At 49.4% G+C, this 22,655-nt stretch overlaps 1 protein-coding gene across 1 annotated transcript; it reads right to left on the bottom strand.

The window, feature by feature from the left end:
- Positions 1-773: 773 nt before the first annotated feature.
- On the bottom strand, positions 774-5,253 carry LOC129921071 (23 kDa integral membrane protein-like). Its single transcript, XM_056002717.1, has 6 exons — positions 5,132-5,253; positions 4,991-5,069; positions 1,481-1,672; positions 1,263-1,424; positions 1,008-1,205; positions 774-945 (listed from the first exon to the last, which is right to left on the bottom strand). The coding sequence occupies exons 2-6, from the start codon at positions 5,048-5,050 to the stop codon at positions 868-870; spliced, it is 690 nt and encodes a 229-aa protein (XP_055858692.1). The 5' UTR covers positions 5,051-5,069; positions 5,132-5,253; the 3' UTR covers positions 774-867.
- Between the last annotated feature and the right edge of the window lie 17,402 nt (positions 5,254-22,655).

The raw sequence follows: 22,655 nt of genomic DNA on the forward strand, positions 1-22,655 counted from the left end.
AATTTCGAAAAATGCCGACTTTGCATCAGTATTTTGCTTCCTCCGCTCATAATTGATTTTTGTTTTTAACAATTCTTCCACTAAAACATTGCCTAATAATAGGAAATAATTAATTAATCAAAATATTTTTTATTTCACACGCCATTTTGCTGCAAATTAATTAACAGTTGTTTGTTTATTTCTTTTTGAATAAAAGTCTCGACTTTTGTTTGTTATTCTTCTCTGAAAACCCTTGTTTTGTTACATTTAAATTGTAATATCTTTCGTTCTAATTTAAACTTTGGAAATTTGTATACATTTTTGAAAACTGCAATAACACGGCAAGTTTTTAAAATAATAAACCAGTATCGCACCATGCAAATTTTTTTCGGGATGCTGCTCTGAAATAAAAGTAAGAAATTGAGTTTTTATAAAACATGGAACTGTTAATTAATTTGCAGCAAAATGGCGTGTGAAATAAAAAATATTTTGATTAATTAATTATTTCCTATTATTAGGCAATGTTTTAGTGGAAGAATTGTTAAAAACAAAAATCAATTATGAGCGGAGGAAGCAAAATACTGATGCAAAGTCGGCATTTTTCGAAATTTCACAAAAACTGCATTAAATCGAAAACCGTAAAGATTTGGGATGAACAAGTTACCAAATTCTGAGAGCCCTTAAGTTGGCCTATCAGCATATTTTGTTTGAGCCATTACTTTTGGGACACCCTGTATAGTGTGCACCCATTTCTAAAATTATTAAATGAAATAATCCCATTTTTTATTTTTTTGAATTTTTATTATGAAGAAATGAGAAATGTTATTTGTTTTAACTATTGTATTGTACTGTAATATATGTAACTGAACAGAATTTTCTGTTGAAAAATTAAGTGTAGTATGCAGCCCTTCTTCTTTCGTTACGAGCTTGATTTGCTATACAACAAGCAAATATAAACGCAATCAGCTGAAAAAGACAAAAGATTTATTAATCCTTGTATTTATTTTTATCGTACAAAAATATCTTACCTCTACGCCAGCAACAACCAAACCAGCATATTGAGCAATGGCAATATTAGTAGAAATGAAAGTTCTAAATTGTTGTGAACATCCTGGTTTGTTTCTCGCCAATTCATATGAGCATGAAGTAGCTGAAGCTCCACAGCATGAATTTGGAACTATTTCTTTTGTATAATCTTGTACTCCAACTCGACCGCAACAATTAAACTTAAAACAACAACAATGAAAATTTATTTATTTGATGAAATCAACTATTAAACTTACTCCACTTTGGAAGACATCCATGTAATGACCCTTGTCATGTCGTTGTTCCCATGCTTTGTCTACAATTTTATTCATTGCATTTAGGAAGCTTTCTCTTTCAATCCAGATATAAACAACCATAATCATTTGCAGAACAAAAAGGATGAGCATAAAGATAGAATACTGAAAATAAAATTAAATAAAAATCTTTTCGTTGTATTAAATTTTTTATTCCTTACTGTCATAGTAAGACAAGTATCCTCACGGATGGCACCACAACATCCAACGAACGATATGATGAAGATAATACATCCTATTACAATAATGCTGATGGGAATGCTAGAAGTTTCGAAAGTATCTGCGAAATCTCTGATGTCACCCAAATTTGATAAGACCAGCGAACCAAACACGATCAGAAGTATGCCGCATACCTAAATAAGAAACATTTATTTATTTAAGCTTAGTACAAGCTATTACTTAAAAACTAATTAATACCAACTGTGTTTTTTTTTTCTTGTATTAAGACCGGCCCTAAGGCCCACATAAATGTTGTTTTTTGGAAAAAAACCCAAGGACTATATTCAGACCCAAGCTTAAAAAAAAGAGAAGATAAAGGGGTTTGGATGGAGGTGTTCATACTGGGGCATAAGATGATTTCACGTAGGAGAGAAAATGAGTCAATATTTCCTATGAGCAATTGATGGGCAAAGAGTATGTCGGCTATTTGGCGACGCTGGGCTAAGGGCTGCAATTCAATTAGATGCAGACGGTCTTGGAAAGAGGGTAAGTTGAATCTATCTTCCCACGGAAAGGCACATTAAGCGAATAAATAAATCTTCTTTGGACGTTTTCAATTCTATGTGAATGATATTCGTAAAAAGGTGACCAAACTTGGGAAGCATAATCAAGAGTAGGTCTTACGAAGGTAATGTACAGGGATTTTGTAACATTATGGATTATTGAACTCCTTAGACCAACGTTTAATAAAACCAATCGACCGGTTGGCTTTGTTAATTTATCTGATCAATGTGGGAGTTAAAATTTAACATTCTATCACAAAAGAAAGCAATTATTATTTATTTGATGTTTTCTTAAAAATAAGTGCGAAAGTTTAGTCGGGTTGGGCTGCTAGTGTGAGCACAGTTAGCCCGACTAAATATTCGGCTCGGTAGGAAATAAATTAGTTTGAAGGCAATTGTGTAGTACAACAAAATTTTTTATCGATCGCTCAAACTTTTTGATCGGCCGATTCTTATTCGTTCTAGTGTACGCACTTAAATAGATTTCTGTACTGATTAAGAGCCGCCGCACACTACAAATTTTCTCTCGGCCAACAATTTAGTCGGTCTCTTAGTATCGGCCCATCAACCGACTATTTAGTCGGCTGCTTGTGCGCACGCACACTAGGAGCCCAACCCAACCAAACTATCGGCCGATAGAAAGTCTGTAGTGTGCGAGGGCTCAGAGACCGAATAAACTGTCGGCCGATAGAAAGTAGTATGCAGGGGCTCTAACAGTTATGAATGATACTTTTTTTTTAAAGCTTGAATTGTATACTTTACATTTTATTAAAATAAGGTCTGTTTCAAGTACGAATGTAAGGCCAAATTTATGATCCGCGAAGCAGGTCAGAAAAGGTACTGTTGAGATTTATGTTAAGCGGTGCAAAGGTGTAACAAAATTGCGAGAGCGGAACAGAGGATTCGAAAAGGAAGTTAAGATCATGAGAAGTAAGGCCCTGTGTGAATTGGGTTAAATATTTAACCGAGGTTTTTTTAATTAATTCTTTTGTTTTGCAGATTAAACAAATTATTTAGCCATGTCTAAAATGTATCTCAATTCACACAGCTAGAGAGCAGGTTAAATATTTAACAGCTGACACCTCAATAGTGTCAAAAATTTAACCTCGGTTAAGTATTTAACCCAATTCACACACGGTTGCTCAGTGGATTTAGTTTCTGGGGACTTTTTCCCTGTACCACAAAAGCTATCCTACGGTGAGCGTGTAAGAGGTATCTAGTGTTTTTTTGAAGACGCACTTTATGTATACAATATCGATGGTTCTTCTTGATGATGGCACTGTTAATGCTAAAGATATCGAAATAGCGAAAAAAATCTGGTGGAAAAGGAGTTTTTCTATTAATTTATCAGTTTTCTCACAAATTATAACGCATAGGAACATGTTTTTTTTCAGTGTTTGATAAGGAATCAATTAGGGCAGCTTACCTTATCAAACCATTTTTCATTGAAACCGAAAGTCTTGACAAAAATAGTATTCAATGTGTTTTTTTTTTTTAAACCCCTTTGTTTTCCAAATGTTGTCTTTGAAATCGATTATTTTAAAAACAATTTACTGAAATAACTTAATTAAAAAATTTTAAGTATAGAATTCTGGCTTTTTATTTTAAGTCTTTTTGCCCCCTTTTATAGCTAAAAAAAAAATAATATTTTTGAAACCCTCTGCAAAAATCCGTTATCAATTTTTGGCGCCAAAGTTATCATTCTCGTGCCGTCATTTATTTTCCTGACAATCAATTCAACTTAACCCTAGTTTTCCTAAAGAAGTAGTCACAATAAATAAGTAAGCAAGTTAAACTAAAAATTTGTTCATTTTCTAACAAAAATTTCTATGAAGTTCATAACAAATAATTTATCAAATCATGTAAGCTGAAGTGCAAAGACAACAAGTAGGTACACAAATAAATTCTACTCATGTTTCTTTGTTATCTGTTTCAACATTTATAAATTTATTTATAAATATTTATAATTATTATATTCTTTTTCATTTTAATTAAACATGTTTCAAAGTTTAACGTTTTTCTAAGTTTAACTGAACACTTGATCGCTTTTGGCTGTTATTTTCTTTCTAGTTACAGTACTTAACTTAAACTAAATAGAGTGTATTCATAGACACAATTTAAGCCCCTTTTTAGTAAAATTGGAGTGTATCTTATTTTATTTAAATTACATTGGATAAAAACCAGGTTAAGTTAAACAACAACTATGAATAAGGCCCAATGAATCATTAGTTAATTTAATAAAAATTACGCTGCTGAAGCGAATTGAAAATTCTCGAACGCGCTGTGAGCAAAATTCGAACATTTTTGAAATGAATATTCCTTCTTGCGTGACGCTTTTAAGTAAAATAAATTCTTTGTACTTTATTGTGTGGGCTCCTATACATCTTTTCTTTAGGTCGTTCTTATTTCAAACGTTTTGGGTATGGTTTTATCCTTCTTCAGAACTATATATTAATTTATAATTTAAATAGAATCCTGAAGAAGGATATAATCATACCCGAAACGTCGACTGATTGAAATAAGAATGAATTTGAGAACAGCCCACAGATAATATAGTGGAATTTATTTATTGTTGCTATACCTCTAAAACCGTTATATTTAGAATAGTTATAAAACCAAAAAACAAAATCAATACTCTCAAGTTAAAAGCTATCAAAACACTTTTTAACTAGCTACTTGCTATGAAATGATTTGATAAGGTTGATAAGTCTTCATGTTTCGCAGATGTGACAAAAAAAAAAACACAATAACAAATTTGTAAATTTAAATGCGATGCGATTAAGGGTACTGACTCATTGCTTCGGTGATCTCATTTAGGGTTTTATTTCTACTGAAAAAATTGATCATTTCCCATGAATAATTATTATGAATACATACATTTTTGTATGTAAGTACCTACTTCAATAGTTTTATCTCACTTATCTATAACTTGCAAATATTTATTCTTACCAATGCCAGCATATTGAATATGAAAAGAATGTATTTAACAATTGATGCTCCGCAATCCATTTTGAAAATATTATTGAATCTATTTGAAATAATAAAATGAAAATGCTATAATGCACTATCTCTTTAAATAATAGTTTTTACGGTTTTTAATTTATAATAAATAATAAGGGATGGAAAAAATTCTATTCTTGAGCGAAATAAAAAAAACGACTGTTAACAATGAGGTTTTCTCTGACTAAAAGTTCGTTCCCTTTATTTCATTTTTCTTTCATTGCTTACCAGATATTTTGCGTTTATTTTTATCTTGATAAGATAATAATGAATTGATAAGAATTCTAAACAATTTTATATGGTAGGTAAGGTATACGATAATAATAATTGTTGTAAAGTTCTCTCTTTGAGCTTTAATATTATAAGCTCACAAAATAAATGCACATTTTCTCATTTAAAAAGTTTTAAAGCTTTAAGGTATTTATTAATCATAGGTTCGTACGAGTACCTACTTATTATTGTTTTCAAATGTGAATCAGATAAAGTAAAAATTTGTTGTCAATATGATGATTCAGTGAATTTTTTTTTTTTTAAACTGAAATGTATTAGCCAGTGTTCACACTTATTTTTATTCTATTTCTTTCGTAAAACTCGCTCATAAAGAAAAAAAACCAAACGAACTTTTTCTCAATAACAACACAAACGTTCGGGAAACATTTGGGACACGTTAAGGACACGTTTGGGACATGCTAGAAAAATCTTCGGGACATGCTCAGGACATCTTCGGGACATCTTCAGGACATGCTCGGGACATCTTCGGGACATCTTCGGGACATCTTCGGGACATCTTCGTGACATCTTCGGGACATCTTTGGGACTTCTTCGGGACATCTTTGGGACATGCTCGGGACATCTTCTAGACATCTTCGGGACACCATCGGGACATGCTCGGGACATCTTCGGGACATCTTCGGAGTATCTTCGGGACATCTTCGGGACATGCTCAGGACATCTTCGGGACATGCTCGGGACATCTTCTGGACATCTTCGGGACATCTTCGGGACATGCTCGGGACATCTTCGGGACATCTTCGGGACACCTTCGGGACATCTTCGGGACATGCTCGGGACATCTTCGGGACATGCTCGGGACATCTTCGGGACATATTCGAAACATCTTCGGGACATGCTCGGGACATGTTCGTGACATCTTCGGGACATCTTCGGGACATCTTCGGGACATCTTCGAGACATTTTCAGGAGATGCTCGGGACATCTTCGGGACATCTTGGGGACACCTTCGGGACATCTTCGAAACATCTTCGGGACACCTTAAGGACTTGCTCGGGACATCTTCGAGACATCTTCGGGACATGCTCGGGACATCTTCGGGACATCTTGGGGACACCTTCGGGACATCTTCGGGACATATTCGAAACATCTTCGGGACACCTTCGGGACATCTTCGGGACATGCTCGGGACATCTTCGGGACACCTTCGGGACATGCTCGGGACATCTTCGGGACATGCTCGGGACATCTTCGGAACATCTTCGGGACATGCTCGGGACATCTTCGGGACATCTTAGGGACACCTTCCGGACATGCTCGGGACATCTTTGGGACATGCTCGGGACATCTTCGGGACATGCTCGGGACATCTTCGGGACATCTTCGGGACATCTTCGGGACATCTTCGGGACACCTTCGGAACAACTTCGGGACATCTTCGGGACATCTTCGGGACATCTTCGGGATATCTTCGGGACATCTTCGGGACATCTTCGGGACATCTTTGGGACATCTTCGGGACATCTTCGGGACATCTTAGGGACACCTTCGGAACACCTTCGGGACATCTTCGGGACATCTTCGGGACATCTTCGGGATATCTTCGGGACATCTTCGGGACATCTTCGGGACATCTTCGGGACATCTTCGGGACATCTTCGGGACATCTTCGGGACATCTTAGGGACACCTTCGGAACACCTTCGGGACATCTTCGGGACATCTTCGGGACATCTTCGGGATATCTTCGGGACATCTTCGGGACATCTTCGGGACATCTTCGGGACATCTTCGGGACATCTTCGGGACATCTTCGGGACATGCTCGGGACATCTTCGGGACATCTTGGGGACACCTTCGGGACATCTTCGGGACATATTCGAAACATCTTCGGGACACCTTCGGGACATCTTCGGGACATGCTCGGGACATCTTCGGGACATGCTCGGGACACCTTCGGAACACCTTCGGGACATCTTCGGGACATCTTCGGGATATCTTCGGGACATCTTCGGGACATCTTCGGGACATCTTCGGGACATCTTCGGGACATCTTCGGGACATCTTCGGGACATCTTAGGGACACCTTCGGAACACCTTCGGGACATCTTCGGGACATCTTCGGGACATCTTCGGGACATCTTCGGGACATCTTCGGGACATCTTCGGGACATCTTCGGGACATCTTCGGGACACCTTCGGAACACCTTCGGGACATCTTCGGGACATCTTCGGGACATCTTCGGGATATCTTCGGGACATCTTTGGGACATGCTCGGGACATCTTCGGGACATGCTCGGGACATCTTCGGGACATCTTCGGGACATCTTTGGGACATGCTCGGGACATCTTCGGGACATGCTCGGGACATCTTCGGGACATCTTCGGGACATCTTCGGGACATCTTCGGGACACCTTCGGAACACCTTCGGGACATCTTCGGGACATCTTCGGGACATCTTCGGGATATCTTCGGGACATCTTCGGGACATCTTCGGGACATCTTCGGGATATCTTCGGGACATCTTCGGGACATCTTAGGGACATGTTCTGGACACCTTCGGGAAATCTTCGGGACATCTTCGGGACATGCTCGGGACATCTTCGGGACATGCTCGGGACATCTTCGGAACATCTTCGGGACATGCTCGGGACATCTTCGGGATATGCTCGGGACATCTTCGGAACATCTTCGGGACATGCTCGGGACATCTTCGGGACATCTTCGGGACATCTTCGGGACATCTTCGAAACATCTTCGGGACATCTTCAGGACATCTTTGGGACATCTTCGGGACATCTTCGGGACATCTTCGGGACATGTTCTGGACACCTTCGGGACATCTTCGGGACATCTTCGGGACATGCTCGGGACATCTTCGGGACATATTCGAAACATCTTCGGGACATGCTCGGGACATGTTCGTGACATCTTCGGGACATCTTCGGGACATCTTCGGGACATCTTCGAGACATTTTCAGGAGATGCTCGGGACATCTTCGGGACATCTTCGGGACATGCTCGGGACATCTTCGGGACATCTTGGGGACACCTTCGGGACATCTTCGGGACATATTCGAAACATCTTCGGGACACCTTCGGGACATCTTCGGGACATGCTCGGGACATCTTCGGGACACCTTCGGGACATGCTCGGGACATCTTCGGGACATGCTCGGGACATCTTCGGAACATCTTCGGGACATGCTCGGGACATCTTCGGGACATCTTAGGGACACCTTCCGGACATGCTCGGGACATCTTTGGGACATGCTCGGGACATCTTCGGGACATGCTCGGGACATCTTCGGGACATCTTCGGGACATCTTCGGGACATCTTCGGGACACCTTCGGAACACCTTCGGGACATCTTCGGGACATCTTCGGGACATCTTCGGGATATCTTCGGGACATCTTCGGGACATCTTCGGGACATCTTTGGGACATCTTCGGGACATCTTCGGGACATCTTAGGGACACCTTCGGAACACCTTCGGGACATCTTCGGGATATCTTCGGGACATCTTCGGGACATCTTCGGGACACCTTCGGAACACCTTCGGGACATCTTCGGGACATCTTCGGGACATCTTCGGGATATCTTCGGGACATCTTCGGGACATCTTCGGGACATCTTCGGGACATCTTCGGGACATCTTCGAGACATCTTCGGGACATCTTCAGGACATCTTCGGGACATCTTCGGGACATCTTCGGGACATGTTCTGGACACCTTCGGGACATCTTCGGGACATCTTCCGGACATGCTCGGGACATCTTCGGGACATATTCGAAACATCTTCGGGACATGCTCGGGACATGTTCGTGACATCTTCGGGACATCTTCGGGACATCTTCGGGACATCTTCGGGATATCTTCGGGACATCTTCCGGACATCTTCGGGACATCTTCGGGACATCTTCGGGACATCTTCGGGACATCTTCGGGACATCTTAGGGACACCTTCGGAACACCTTCGGGACATCTTCGGGACATCTTCGGGACATCTTCGGGATATCTTCGGGACATCTTCGGGACATCTTCGGGACATCTTCGGGACATCTTCGGGACATCTTCGGGACATCTTCGGGACATCTTCGGGACATCTTCGGGACACCTTCGGAACACCTTCGGGACATCTTCGGGACACCTTCGGGACATCTTCGGGACATCTTCGGGACATCTTCGGGACATCTTCGGGACATCTTCGGGACATCTTCGGGACATCTTCGGGACACCTTCGGAACACCTTCGGGACATCTTCGGGACATCTTCGGGACATCTTCGGGATATCTTCGGGACATCTTTGGGACATGCTCGGGACATCTTCGGGACATGCTCGGGACATCTTCGGGACATCTTCGGGACATCTTTGGGACATGCTCGGGACATCTTCGGGACATGCTCGGGACATCTTCAGGACATCTTCGGGACATCTTCGGGACATCTTCGGGACACCTTCGGAACACCTTCGGGACATCTTCGGGACATCTTCGGGACATCTTCGGGATATCTTCGGGACATCTTCGGGACATCTTCGGGACATCTTCGGGACATCTTCGGGACATCTTCGGGACATCTTAGGGACATGTTCTGGACACCTTCGGGAAATCTTCGGGACATCTTCGGGACATGCTCGGGACATCTTCGGAACATCTTCGGGACATGCTCGGGACATCTTCGGGATATGCTCGGGACATCTTCGGAACATCTTCGGGACATGCTCGGGACATCTTCGGGACATCTTCGGGACATCTTCGGGACATCTTCGGGACATCTTCGGGACATCTTCAGGACATCTTCGGGACATCTTCGGGACATCTTCGGGACATCTTCGGGACATGTTCTGGACACCTTCGGGACATCTTCGGGACATCTTCGGGACATGCTCGGGACATCTTCGGGACATCTTCGGGACATGCTCGGGACTTCTTCGGGACATGCTCGGGACATCTTCGGGACATGTTTGGGACATCTTCGGGACATGCTCGGGACATCTTTGGGACATCTTCGGGACATCTTCGGGACACCTTCGGGACACCTTCGGGACACCTTCGAGACATCTTCGGAACATCTTCGGGACATGCTCGGGACATCTTCGGGACATCTTCGGGACATCTTCGGGACATCTTCGGGACATCTTCGGGACATCTTCGGGACATCTTCAGGACATCTTCGGGACATCTTCGGGACATCTTCGGGACATCTTCGGGACATCTTCGGGACATCTTCAGGACATCTTCGGGACATCTTCGGGACATCTTCGGGACATCTTCGGGACATCTTCGGGACATGTTCTGGACACCTTCGGGACATCTTCGGGACATCTTCGGGACATGCTCGGGACATCTTCGGGACATCTTCGGGACATCTTCGGGACATGCTCGGGACTTCTTCGGGACATGCTCGGGACATCTTTGGGACATGCTCGGGACATCTTCGGGACATGCTCGGGACATCTTTGGGACATCTTCGGGACATCTTCGGGACATCTTCATTACATCTTCGGGACATCTTCGGGACATCTTCGGGACATCTTCGGGACATGTTCTGGACACCTTCGGGACATCTTCGGGACATGCTCGGGACATCTTCGGGACATCTTCGGGACATGCTCGGGACTTCTTCGGGACATGCTCGGGACATCTTCGGGACATGCTCGGGACATCTTCGGGACATGCTCGGGACATCTTCGGGACATCTTCGGGACACCTTCGGGACACCTTCGGGACATCTTCGGGACATCTTCGGGACATCTTCGGGACATCTTCGGGACATCTTCGGGACATGCTCGGGACATCTTCGGGACATCTTCGAGACATCTTCGTGACATCTTCGGGACACCTTCGGGACATCTTCGGGACATGCTCGGGACATCTTCGGGACACCTTCGGGACATGCTCGGGACATCTTCGGGACATGCTCGGGACATCTTCGGGACATGCGTGGGACATCTTCGGAACATCTTTGGGACATCTTCGGGACACCTTCAGGACATCTTCGGGACAGCTTCGTGACATCTTCGGGACACCTTCGGGACATCTTCGGGACATCTTCGGGACATCTTAGGGACACCTTCGGGACATGCTCGGGACATCTTCGGGACATGCTCGGGACATCTTCGGGACATGCTCGGGACATCTTCGGGACATCTTCGGGACATCTTCGGGACATGCTCGGGACTTCTTCGGGACATGCTCGGGACATCTTCGGGACATGCTCGGGACATCTTCGGGACATGCTCGGGACATCTTTGGGACATCTTCGGGACATCTTCGGGACACCTTCGGGACACCTTCGGGACATCTTCGGGACATCTTCGGGACATCTTCGGGATATCTTCGGGACATCTTCGGGACACCTTCGGGACATCTTCGGGACATCTTCGGGACATCTTCGGGATATCTTCGGGACATCTTCGGGACATGCTCGGGACTTCTTCGGGACATGCTCGGGACATCTTCGGGACATGCTCGGGACATCTTCGGGACATGCTCGGGACATCGTTGGGACATCTTCGGGACATCTTCGGGACATCTTCAGTACATCTTCGGGACATGCTCGGGACATCTTCGGGACATCTTCGGGACATGTTCTGGACACCTTCGGGACATCTTCGGGACATCTTCGGGACATGCTCGGGACATCTTCGGGACATCTTCGGGACATGCTCGGGACTTCTTCGGGACATGCTCGGGACATCTTCGGGACATGCTCGGGACATCTTCGGGACATGCTCGGGACATCTTCGGGACATCTTCGGGACACCTTCGGGACACCTTCGGGACATCTTCGGGACATCTTCGGGACATCTTCGGGACATCTTCGGGACATGCTCGGGACATCTTCGGGACATCTTCGGGACACCTTCGGGACACCTTCGGGACATCTTCGGGACATCTTCGGGACATCTTCGTGACATCTTCGGGACACCTTCGGGACATCTTCGGGACATGCTCGGGACATCTTCGGGACACCTTCGGGACATGCTCGGGACATCTTCGGGACATGCTCGGGACATCTTCGGGACATGCGTGGGACATCTTCGGAACATCTTTGGGACATGCTCGGGACATCTTCGGAACATCTTCGGGACATGCTCGGGACATCTTCGGGACATCTTAGGGACACCTTCGGGACATGCTCGGGACATCTTCGGGACATGCTCGGGACATCTTCGGGACATGCTCGGGACATCTTCGGGACATCTTCGGGACATCTTCGGGACATCTTCGGGACATCTTCGGGACATCTTCGGGACATGCTCGGGACTTCTTCGGGACATGCTCGGGACATCTTCGGGACATGCTCGGGACATCTTCGGGACATGCTCGGGACATCTTTGGGACATGTTCTGGACACCTTCGGGACACCTTCGGGACATCTTCGGGACATCTTCGGGACATCTTCGGGATATCTTCGGGATATCTTCGGGACACCTTCGGGGCACCTTCGATACATCTTCGGGACATCTTCGGGACATCTTCGGGATATCTTCGGGACATCTTCGGGACACCTTCGAGACATCTTCGGGACACCTTCGGGACACCTTCGGGACATCTTCGGGACATCTTCGGGACATCTTCGGGATATCTTCGGGACATGTTCTGGACACCTTCGGGACATCTTCGGGACATCTTCGGGACATGCTCGGGACATCTTCGGGACATCTTCGGGACATGCTCGGGACATCTTCGGGACATGCTCGGGACATCTTCGGGACATGCTCGGGACATCTTCGGAACATCTTCGGGACATGCTCGGGACATCTTCGGGACATCTTAGGGACACCTTCGGGACATGCTCGGGACATCTTTGGGACATGCTCGGGACATCTTCGGGACATGCTCGGGACATCTTCGGGATATCTTCGGGACATCTTCGGGACATCTTCGGGACACCTTCGGAACACCTTCGGGACATCTTCGGGACATCTTCGTTACATCTTCGGTATATCTTCGGGACATCTTCGGGACATCTTCAGGACATCTTCGGGACATCTTCGGGACATCTTAGGGACACCTTCGGGACATGCTCGGGACATCTTCGGGACATGCTCGGGACATCTTCGGGACATGCTCGGGACATCTTCGGGACATGCTCGGGACATCTTCGGGACATCTTCGGGACATGCTCGGGACATCTTCGGGACATGCTTGGGACATCTTCGGGACATGCTCGGGACATCTTCGGAACATCTTCGGGACATGCTCGGGACATCTTCGGGACATCTTAGGGACACCTTCGGGACATGCTCGGGACATCTTTGGGACATGCTCGGGACATCTTCGGGACATGCTCGGGACATCTTCGGGACATCTTCGGGACATCTTCGGGACATCTTCGGGACACCTTCGGAACACCTTCGGGACATCTTCGGGACATCTTCGTTACATCTTCGGGATATCTTCGGGACATCTTCGGGACATCTTCGGGACATCTTCGGGACATCTTCGGGACATCTTCGGGACATCTTCGGGACATCTTCGGGACATCTTCAGGACATCTTCGGGACATCTTCGGGACATCTTCGGGACATCTTCGGGACATGTTCTGGACACCTTCGGGACATCTTCGGGACATCTTCGGGACATGCTCGGGACATCTTCGGGACATCTTCGGGACATGCTCGGGACTTCTTCGGGACATGCTCGGGACATCTTCGGGACATGCTCGGGACATCTTCGGGACATGCTCGGGACATCTTCGGGACATCTTCGGGACACCTTCGGGACACCTTCGGGACGTCTTCGGGACATCTTCGGGACATCTTCGGGACATCTTCGGGACATGCTCGGGACATCTTCGGGACATCTTCGAGACATCTTCGTGACATCTTCGGGACACCTTCGGGACATCTTCGGGACATGCTCGGGACATCTTCGGGACACCTTCGGGACATGCTCGGGACATCTTCGGGACATCTTAGGGACACCTTCGGGACATGCTCGGGTCATCTTCGGGACATGCTCGGGACATCTTCGGGACATGCTCGGGACATCTTCGGGACATCTTCGGGACATCTTCGGGACATCTTCGGGACATCTTTGGGACATCTTTGGGATATCTTCGGGACATCTTCGGGACATCTTCGGGACATCTTCGGGACATCTTCGGGACATCTTAGGGACACCTTCGGGACATGCTCGGGACATCTTCGGGACATGCTCGGGACATCTTCGGGACATGCTCGGGACATCTTCGGGACATGCTCGGGACATCTTCGGAACATCTTCGGGACATGCTCGGGACATCTTCGGGACATCTTCGGGACATCTTCGGGACATCTTCGGGACATCTTCAGGACATCTTCGGGACATCTTCGGGACATCTTCGGGACATGTTCTGGACACCTTCGGGACTTCTTCGGGACATGCTCGGGACATCTTCGGGACATCTTCGGGACATGCTCGGGACTTCTTCGGGACATGCTCGGGACATCTTCGGGACATGCTCGGGACATCTTCGGGACATGCTCGGGACATCTTTGGGACATCTCCGGGACATCTTCGGGACACCTTCGGGACACCTTCGGGACATCTTCGGGACATCTTCGGGACATCTTCGGGATATCTTCGGGACATCTTCGGGACACCTTCGAGACATCTTCGGGAAATCTTCGGGACATCTTCGGGACATCTTCGGTACACCTTCGGGACATCTTCAGGACATGCTCGGGACATCTTCGGGACATGCTCGGGACATCTTCGGAACATCTTCGGGACATGCTCGGAACATCTTCGGGACATCTTCGGGACATCTAATGGACATCTTCGGGACATCTTCGGGACATGCTCGGGACATCTTCAGTACATCTTCGGGACAGCTTCGGGACATCTTCGGGACACCTTCGGGACATCTTCGGGACACCTTCGGGACACCTTCGGGACATGCTCGGGACATCTTCGGGACATCTTCGGGACACCTTCGGGACACCTTCGGGACATCTTCGGGACATCATCGGGATATCTTCGGGACATGCTCGGGACATCTTCGGTACATCTTCGGGACAGCTTCGGGACATCTTCGGGACATGCTCGGGACATCTTCGGGACACCTTCGGGGCATCTTTGGGACATGCTCGGGACATCTTCGGTACATCTTCGGGACATCTTCGGGACATGCTCGGGACATCTTCGGGACACCTTCGGGACATCTTCGGGACACCTTCGGGACACCTTCGGGACATCTTCGGGACATCTTCGGGACATCTTCGGGATATCTTCGGGACATCTTCGGGACATCTTCGGGACATCTTCGGGACATCTTCGGGACACCTTCGGGACATCTTCGGGACATCTTCGGGACATCTTCGGGACACCTTCGGGATATCGTCGGGACATCTTCGAGACATCTTCGGGACATCTTCGGGATATCTTCGGGACATCTTCGGGACATGCTCGGGACTTCTTCGGGACATGCTCGGGACATCTTCGGGACATGCTCGGGACATCTTCGGGACATGCTCATGACATCTTTGGGACATCTTCGGGACATCTTCGGGACATCTTCGGGACATCTTCAGGACATCTTCGGGACATCTTCGGGACATCTTCGGGACATCTTCGGGACATGTTCTGGACACCTTCGGGACATCTTCGGGACATCTTCGGGACATGCTCGGGACATCTTCGGGACATCTTCGGGACATGCTCGGGACTTCTTCGGGACATGCTCGGGACATCTTCGGGACATGCTCGGGACATCTTCGGGACATGCTCGGGACATCTTCGGGACATCTTCGGGACACCTTCGGGACACCTTCGGGACACCTTCGGGACATCTTCGGGACATCTTCGGGACATCTTCATGACACCTTCGGGATATCTTCGGGACATCTTCGGGACACCTTCGGGACATCTTCGGGACATCTTCGGGACATCTTCATGACACCTTCGGGATATCTTCGGGACATCTTCGGGACACCTTCGGGACACCTTCGGGACACCTTCGGGACACCTTCGGGACATCTTCGGGACATCTTCGGGACATCTTCATGACACCTTCGGGATATCTTCGGGACATCTTCGGGACATGCTCGGGACATCTTCGGGACATGCTCGGGACATCTTCGGGACATGCTCGGGACATCTTCGGGACATCTTCGGGACACCTTCGGGACACCTTCGGGACACCTTCGGGACATCTTCGGGACATCTTCGGGACATCTTCATGACACCTTCGGGATATCTTCGGGACATCTTCGGGACATCTTCGGGACATGCTCGGGACTTCTTCGGGACATGCTCGGGACATCTTCGGGACATGCTCGGGACATCTTCGGGACATGCTCGGGACATCTTTGGGACATCTTCGGGACATCTTCGGGACACCTTCGGGACACCTTCGGGACATCTTCGGGACATCTTCGGGACATCTTCGGGATATCTTCGGGACATCTTCGGGACACCTTCGGGACATCTTCGGGACATCTTCGGGACATCTTCGGGATATCTTCGGGACATCTTCGGGACATGCTCGGGACTTCTTCGGGACATGCTCGGGACATCTTCGGGACATGCTCGGGACATCTTCGGGACATGCTCGGGACATCGTTGGGACATCTTCGGGACATCTTCGGGACATCTTCGGGACATCTTCAGTACATCTTCGGGACATGCTCGGGACATCTTCGGGACATCTTCGGGACATGTTCTGGACACCTTCGGGACATCTTCGGGACATCTTCGGGACATGCTCGGGACATCTTCGGGACATCTTCGGGACATGCTCGGGACTTCTTCGGGACATGCTCGGGACATCTTCGGGACATGCTCGGGACATCTTCGGGACATGCTCGGGACATCTTCGGGACATCTTCGGGACACCTTCGGGACACCTTCGGGACATCTTCGGGACATCTTCGGGACATCTTCGGGACATCTTCGGGACATGCTCGGGACATCTTCGGGACATCTTCGGGACACCTTCGGGACACCTTCGGGACATCTTCGGGACATCTTCGGGACATCTTCGTGACATCTTCGGGACACCTTCGGGACATCTTCGGGACATGCTCGGGACATCTTCGGGACACCTTCGGGACATGCTCGGGACATCTTCGGGACATGCTCGGGACATCTTCGGGACATGCGTGGGACATCTTCGGAACATCTTTGGGACATGCTCGGGACATCTTCGGAACATCTTCGGGACATGCTCGGGACATCTTCGGGACATCTTAGGGACACCTTCGGGACATGCTCGGGACATCTTCGGGACATGCTCGGGACATCTTCGGGACATGCTCGGGACATCTTCGGGACATCTTCGGGACATCTTCGGGACATCTTCGGGACATCTTCGGGACATGCTCGGGACTTCTTCGGGACATGCTCGGGACATCTTCGGGACATGCTCGGGACATCTTCGGGACATGCTCGGGACATCTTTGGGACATGTTCTGGACACCTTCGGGACACCTTCGGGACATCTTCGGGACATCTTCGGGACATCTTCGGGATATCTTCGGGACACCTTCGGGACACCTTCGATACATCTTCGGGACATCTTCGGGACATCTTCGGGATATCTTCGGGACATCTTCGGGACACCTTCGAGACATCTTCGGGACACCTTCGGGACACCTTCGGGACATCTTCGGGACATCTTCGGGACATCTTCGGGATATCTTCGGGACATGTTCTGGACACCTTCGGGACATCTTCGGGACATCTTCGGGACATGCTCGGGACATCTTCGGGACATCTTCGGGACATGCTCGGGACATCTTCGGGACATGCTCGGGACATCTTCGGGACATGCTCGGGACATCTTCGGAACATCTTCGGGACATGCTCGGGACATCTTCGGGACATCTTAGGGACACCTTCGGGACATGCTCGGGACATCTTTGGGACATGCTCGGGACATCTTCGGGACATGCTCGGGACATCTTCGGGATATCTTCGGGACATCTTCGGGACATCTTCGGGACACCTTCGGAACACCTTCGGGACATCTTCGGGACATCTTCGTTACATCTTCGGTATATCTTCGGGACATCTTCGGGACATCTTCGGGACATCTTCGGGACATCTTCGGGACATCTTAGGGACACCTTCGGGACATGCTCGGGACATCTTCGGGACATGCTCGGGACATCTTCGGGACATGCTCGGGACATCTTCGGGACATGCTCGGGACATCTTCGGGACATCTTCGGGACATGCTCGGGACATCTTCGGGACATGCTTGGGACATCTTCGGGACATGCTCGGGACATCTTCGGAACATCTTCGGGACATGCTCGGGACATCTTCGGGACATCTTAGGGACACCTTCGGGACATGCTCGGGACATCTTTGGGACATGCTCGGGACATCTTCGGGACATGCTCGGGACATCTTCGGGATATCTTCGGGACATCTTCGGGACATCTTCGGGACACCTTCGGAACACCTTCGGGACATCTTCGGGACATCTTCGTTACATCTTCGGGATATCTTCGGGACATCTTCGGGACATCTTCGGGACATCTTCGGGACATCTTCGGGACATCTTCGGGACATCTTCGGGACATCTTCGGGACATCTTCAGGACATCTTCGGGACATCTTCGGGACATCTTCGGGACATCTTCGGGACATGTTCTGGACACCTTCGGGACATCTTCGGGACATCTTCGGGACATGCTCGGGACATCTTCGGGACATCTTCGGGACATGCTCGGGACTTCTTCGGGACATGCTCGGGACATCTTCGGGACATGCTCGGGACATCTTCGGGACATGCTCGGGACATCTTCGGGACATCTTCGGGACACCTTCGGGACACCTTCGGGACGTCTTCGGGACATCTTCGGGACATCTTCGGGACATCTTCGGGACATGCTCGGGACATCTTCGGGACATGCTCGGGACATCTTCGGGACATGCTCGGGACATCTTCGGGACATCTTCGGGACACCTTCGGGACACCTTCGGGACACCTTCGGGACATCTTCGGGACATCTTCGGGACATCTTCATGACACCTTCGGGATATCTTCGGGACATCTTCGGGACATCTTCGGGACATGCTCGGGACTTCTTCGGGACATGCTCGGGACATCTTCGGGACATGCTCGGGACATCTTCGGGACATGCTCGGGACATCTTTGGGACATCTTCGGGACATCTTCGGGACACCTTCGGGACACCTTCGGGACACCTTCGGGACATCTTCGGGACATCTTCGGGACATCTTCGGGATATCTTCGGGACATCTTCGGGACACCTTCGGGACATCTTCGGGACATCTTCGGGACATCTTCGGGATATCTTCGGGACATCTTCGGGACATGCTCGGGACTTCTTCGGGACATGCTCGGGACATCTTCGGGACATGCTCGGGACATCTTCGGGACATGCTCGGGACATCGTTGGGACATCTTCGGGACATCTTCGGGACATCTTCGGGACATCTTCAGTACATCTTCGGGACATGCTCGGGACATCTTCGGGACATCTTCGGGACATGTTCTGGACACCTTCGGGACATCTTCGGGACATCTTCGGGACATGCTCGGGACATCTTCGGGACATCTTCGGGACATGCTCGGGACTTCTTCGGGACATGCTCGGGACATCTTCGGGACATGCTCGGGACATCTTCGGGACATGCTCGGGACATCTTCGGGACATCTTCGGGACACCTTCGGGACACCTTCGGGACATCTTCGGGACATCTTCGGGACATCTTCGGGACATCTTCGGGACATGCTCGGGACATCTTCGGGACATCTTCGGGACACCTTCGGGACACCTTCGGGACATCTTCGGGACATCTTCGGGACATCTTCGGGACATCTTCGGGACACCTTCGGGACATCTTCGGGACATGCTCGGGACATCTTCGGGACACCTTCGGGACATGCTCGGGACATCTTCGGGACATGCTCGGGACATCTTCGGGACATGCGTGGGACATCTTCGGAACATCTTTGGGACATGCTCGGGACATCTTCGGAACATCTTCGGGACATGCTCGGGACATCTTCGGGACATCTTAGGGACACCTTCGGGACATGCTCGGGACATCTTCGGGACATGCTCGGGACATCTTCGGGACATGCTCGGGACATCTTCGGGACATCTTCGGGACATCTTCGGGACATCTTCGGGACATGCTCGGGACTTCTTCGGGACATGCTCGGGACATCTTCGGGACATGCTCGGGACATCTTCGGGACATGCTCGGGACATCTTTGGGACATGTTCTGGACACCTTCGGGACACCTTCGGGACATCTTCGGGACATCTTCGGGACATCATCGGGATATCTTCGGGACACCTTCGGGACACCTTCGATACATCTTCGGGACATCTTCGGGACATCTTCGGGATATCTTCGGGACATCTTCGGGACACCTTCGAGACATCTTCGGGACACCTTCGGGACACCTTCGGGACATCTTCGGGACATCTTCGGGACATCTTCGGGATATCTTCGGGACATGTTCTGGACACCTTCGGGACATCTTCGGGACATCTTCGGGACATGCTCGGGACATCTTCGGGACATCTTCGGGACATGCTCGGGACACCTTCGGGACATGCTCGGGACATCTTCGGGACATGCTCGGGACATCTTCGGAACATCTTCGGGACATGCTCGGGACATCTTCGGGACATCTTAGGGACACCTTCGGGACATGCTCGGGACATCTTTGGGACATGCTCGGGACATCTTCGGGACATGCTCGGGACATCTTCGGGATATCTTCGGGACATCTTCGGGACATCTTCGGGACACCTTCGGAACACCTTCGGGACATCTTCGGGACATCTTCGTTACATCTTCGGTATATCTTCGGGACATCTTCGGGACATCTTCGGGACATCTTCGGGACATCTTCGGGACATCTTAGGGACACCTTCGGGACATGCTCGGGACATCTTCGGGACATGCTCGGGACATCTTCGGGACATGCTCGGGACATCTTCGGGACATGCTCGGGACATCTTCGGGACATCTTCGGGACATGCTCGGGACATCTTCGGGACATGCTTGGGACATCTTCGGGACATGCTCGGGACATCTTCGGAACATCTTCGGGACATGCTCGGGACATCTTCGGGACATCTTAGGGACACCTTCGGGACATGCTCGGGACATCTTTGGGACATGCTCGGGACATCTTCGGGACATGCTCGGGACATCTTCGGGACATCTTCGGGACATCTTCGGGACATCTTCGGGACACCTTCGGAACACCTTCGGGACATCTTCGGGACATCTTCGTTACATCTTCGGGATATCTTCGGGACATCTTCGGGACATCTTCGGGACATCTTCGGGACATCTTCGGGACATCTTCGGGACATCTTCGGGACATCTTCGGGACATCTTCAGGACATCTTCGGGACATCTTCGGGACATCTTCGGGACATCTTCGGGACATGTTCTGGACACCTTCGGGACATCTTCGGGACATCTTCGGGACATGCTCGGGACATCTTCGGGACATCTTCGGGACATGCTCGGGACTTCTTCGGGACATGCTCGGGACATCTTCGGGACATGCTCGGGACATCTTCGGGACATGCTCGGGACATCTTCGGGACATCTTCGGGACACCTTCGGGACACCTTCGGGACGTCTTCGGGACATCTTCGGGACATCTTCGGGACATCTTCGGGACATGCTCGGGACATCTTCGGGACATCTTCGAGACATCTTCGTGACATCTTCGGGACACCTTCGGGACATCTTCGGGACATGCTCGGGACATCTTCGGGACACCTTCGGGACATGCTCGGGACATCTTCGGGACATCTTAGGGACACCTTCGGGACATGCTCGGGTCATCTTCGGGACATGCTCGGGACATCTTCGGGACATGCTCGGGACATCTTCGGGACATCTTCGGGACATCTTCGGGACATCTTCGGGACATCTTCGGGACATCTTCGGGACATCTTTGGGACATCTTTGGGATATCTTCGGGACATCTTCGGGACATCTTCGGGACATCTTCGGGACATCTTCGGGACATCTTAGGGACACCTTCGGGACATGCTCGGGACATCTTCGGGACATGCTCGGGACATCTTCGGGACATGCTCGGGACATCTTCGGGACATGCTCGGGACATCTTCGGAACATCTTCGGGACATGCTCGGGACATCTTCGGGACATCTTCGGGACATCTTCGGGACATCTTCGGGACATCTTCAGGACATCTTCGGGACATCTTCGGGACATCTTCGGGACATGTTCTGGACACCTTCGGGACTTCTTCGGGACATGCTCGGGACATCTTCGGGACATCTTCGGGACATGCTCGGGACTTCTTCGGGACATGCTCGGGACATCTTCGGGACATGCTCGGGACATCTTCGGGACATGCTCGGGACATCTTTGGGACATCTCCGGGACATCTTCGGGACACCTTCGGGA

Source organism: Episyrphus balteatus, chromosome 1 (assembly GCF_945859705.1).
Source record: "Episyrphus balteatus chromosome 1, idEpiBalt1.1, whole genome shotgun sequence".
Lineage (NCBI taxonomy): Eukaryota > Metazoa > Arthropoda > Insecta > Diptera > Syrphidae > Episyrphus > Episyrphus balteatus.

Excerpts from the sequence above, each read along its gene's own strand:
- LOC129921071 (XM_056002717.1), bottom strand. The coding sequence starts at position 5,050 with ATGGATTGCGGAGCATCAATTGTTAAATACATTCTTTTCATATTCAAT. Across the intron at positions 1,206-1,262 it reads TGGATGTCTTCCAAAGTGGA|TTTAATTGTTGCGGTCGAGT; the intron begins GTAAGTTTAATA and ends TGTTGTTTTAAG. Across the intron at positions 946-1,007 it reads TGGTTGTTGCTGGCGTAGAG|CTGATTGCGTTTATATTTGC; the intron begins GTAAGATATTTT and ends TGTCTTTTTCAG.